The 2,130-nt window shown below is 36.7% G+C and overlaps 1 protein-coding gene across 2 annotated transcripts in view; it reads right to left on the reverse strand.

The window, feature by feature from the left end:
* Positions 1-1,024: 1,024 nt before the first annotated feature.
* LOC110023678 (tetraspanin-6-like) overlaps positions 1,025-2,130 on the reverse strand; it is a 2,527-nt gene continuing 1,421 nt past the window's right edge. The window contains exons 2-3 of one of the 2 annotated variants that reach the window (XM_020723205.1): positions 1,536-1,896; positions 1,025-1,361 (exon numbers count right to left, since the gene is read on the reverse strand). In XM_020723205.1, coding sequence (XP_020578864.1) covers positions 1,318-1,361; positions 1,536-1,896 — 405 coding nt within the window. In that variant the 3' untranslated portion in view covers positions 1,025-1,317. The remainder of the gene's footprint in view (positions 1,362-1,535; positions 1,897-2,130) is intronic. The other variant, XM_020723207.1, reaches the window with a different exon arrangement.

The raw sequence follows: 2,130 nt of genomic DNA on the forward strand, positions 1-2,130 counted from the left end.
TGGCGGGATCCTTAAAGTCAATCAAGGGCACTGCGGTTGGGGATTCTTAATGTCAAAAGCCTTTAATGAAGCTTGGTCACTAATCAAGGAAATAACAAGAAACAACTTTCAATGGACGTTTGATAGACTTACCCCAAAGAAAGTAGCTAGTTGATGTTTTGACTATCCTAACTTCACAAGTTGTTATAATCTCTAGGAAGTTAGACAATTTTGGGATGAATTCTATGTTAGAATGTCTACTAAGTGATGGAACGATTTATGGACTAGTATAAAATTTGATCACTTCTGCCTTAGAGGCAGTGAATATTGTAGGAACTAAGTTCAGCAATACTTATTTTAATACATATAACCCAGGCTTAAAAACATCACTCTAATTTCAATTGGAGCAATAACAACACTGGGGCAAGAAACTAGTAGTGAGGGAACACCCAAGCTAACCCTACAGGAAATTAGAACCATCAAGGCAGTAGTAACTCAAGACAGACCTACTCGTCAAGAATCATTAATAATTCACATTTTAAGGGAAAAAAAATCATCCTTAGAAAAGTTGGTGTTACGGCTACAAAGTTAAGCTTCTAACACAAGAAATATGGAGAATCAAATTGGGCAATTAGTTAATTCATTTAGTAATGGGCCATTAGAGATGTTCCAAACAACACTAATATGAATCAAAGGGAACAAAATGTTGAGCAAGGTAAAGCCATTAGAGTGGTAAGATATCCCTAGGAAGGAGAGCAAACCTATAATGCTAGAACCCGAGCCCACAAGCCTTGATGAAAAATTAACCTCGAACTTGCTAAAACATGTCTCGCCTTTTGGGATAGCAAAAGAGAAACAACCATCACCTTTTCTCCAAAGGCTCAAGAAATAAAAATTAAGCCAACAATCTACCAAGTTGCTAGAGATTTTTCAGAAAACTTACAATCAATATTTCACATACTAAAGCCATTGAGCAGATGGCTAGTTACATAAAGTTCATAACTCATATACTTAAGAAGAAGAGGAAATTACAACACTCATTACAAGCTGCTGCTTTTGCAACCATCAACTACAGTCTTTGCGGTTAACTACAAATATTACATTAAATTACATAATGCATTAGTTTGACAATGTCAGACCTTGTGGCTTCTTCCATTTTCAGGTTTTTTTCACGTAAAATATTGATCTCATTGACATATATATATGTATATAGATTAACAATAAACCAAAGTAATACAAACATTGTCCAAACTAAAAGATAAAACAGTTTTAAGTTTTTGCAAAATCTTACATAAGAAAAAAAAAACTTTCAAGCAAGAAAATAATGGCAGCAAGCCTTCATCTACCAAAGCTGATCCCTTCTATTTCGCCACCACCTCCCCCTGCATCAAAAAATATTTAATAGTGACACGTGCTATTTAAATCATAAACTATGAATTTTATTAGTTATGTCTCATGTAGAATTCACATGAAATGAATGTCTTGAAATCATTTACAGCTATTACTTGACATAATACATTAAACTTTAAATTATTTATCTTAAATTTTGAAATTACCAGTAGTGATCCCACTGAGGTCTGATCTTAGACATCCGATTATCGCCGTAGGGATGATCGGAGATCGACCGGCGAGCGTTGCGGAAAGCGCAGCAGCCGAGCGCGTAGACGGCGATGAGGAAGACGACGATGACGAGGTTGAGAAGGGAGAGCTTATGCCAATCTCGCCGGACTTGTTCCAGAACTCCGGCCTTGCATGAATCGCAGCTGTAGCAAAGGAGATTGGGGGAGTTGTTCCAGCGGTAGCAGTCCTCCTCCTGCTCTGCCATGAGGATCTCCGAGGCCTCGTATTGGCATGAGGTTGGAGGCTTGCAGCACCCTGACTGCAGAGAGTGATTGTGGGGAAGAAGAGGGAAATGAGCTGAGATTTTTAGTTAGAGATTGCGAATTAGAATGTAGTGTTTGGGAAAGAGAAGACAAAATTATTATGTCTATCATTTGGACGGACGTGGATACCATCATACTCTGCGTTCGATGGCGTGATGTAATCCACAATCTTAATTGCACTTGAATTATGAGATGTCATGACATATGTTATCTATTTTATATATTATTTTAATATATATATATATATATATATATATATATAAAAATA

Source organism: Phalaenopsis equestris, unplaced genomic scaffold (genome assembly GCF_001263595.1).
Source record: "Phalaenopsis equestris unplaced genomic scaffold, ASM126359v1 Scaffold000226, whole genome shotgun sequence".
Lineage (NCBI taxonomy): Eukaryota > Viridiplantae > Streptophyta > Magnoliopsida > Asparagales > Orchidaceae > Phalaenopsis > Phalaenopsis equestris.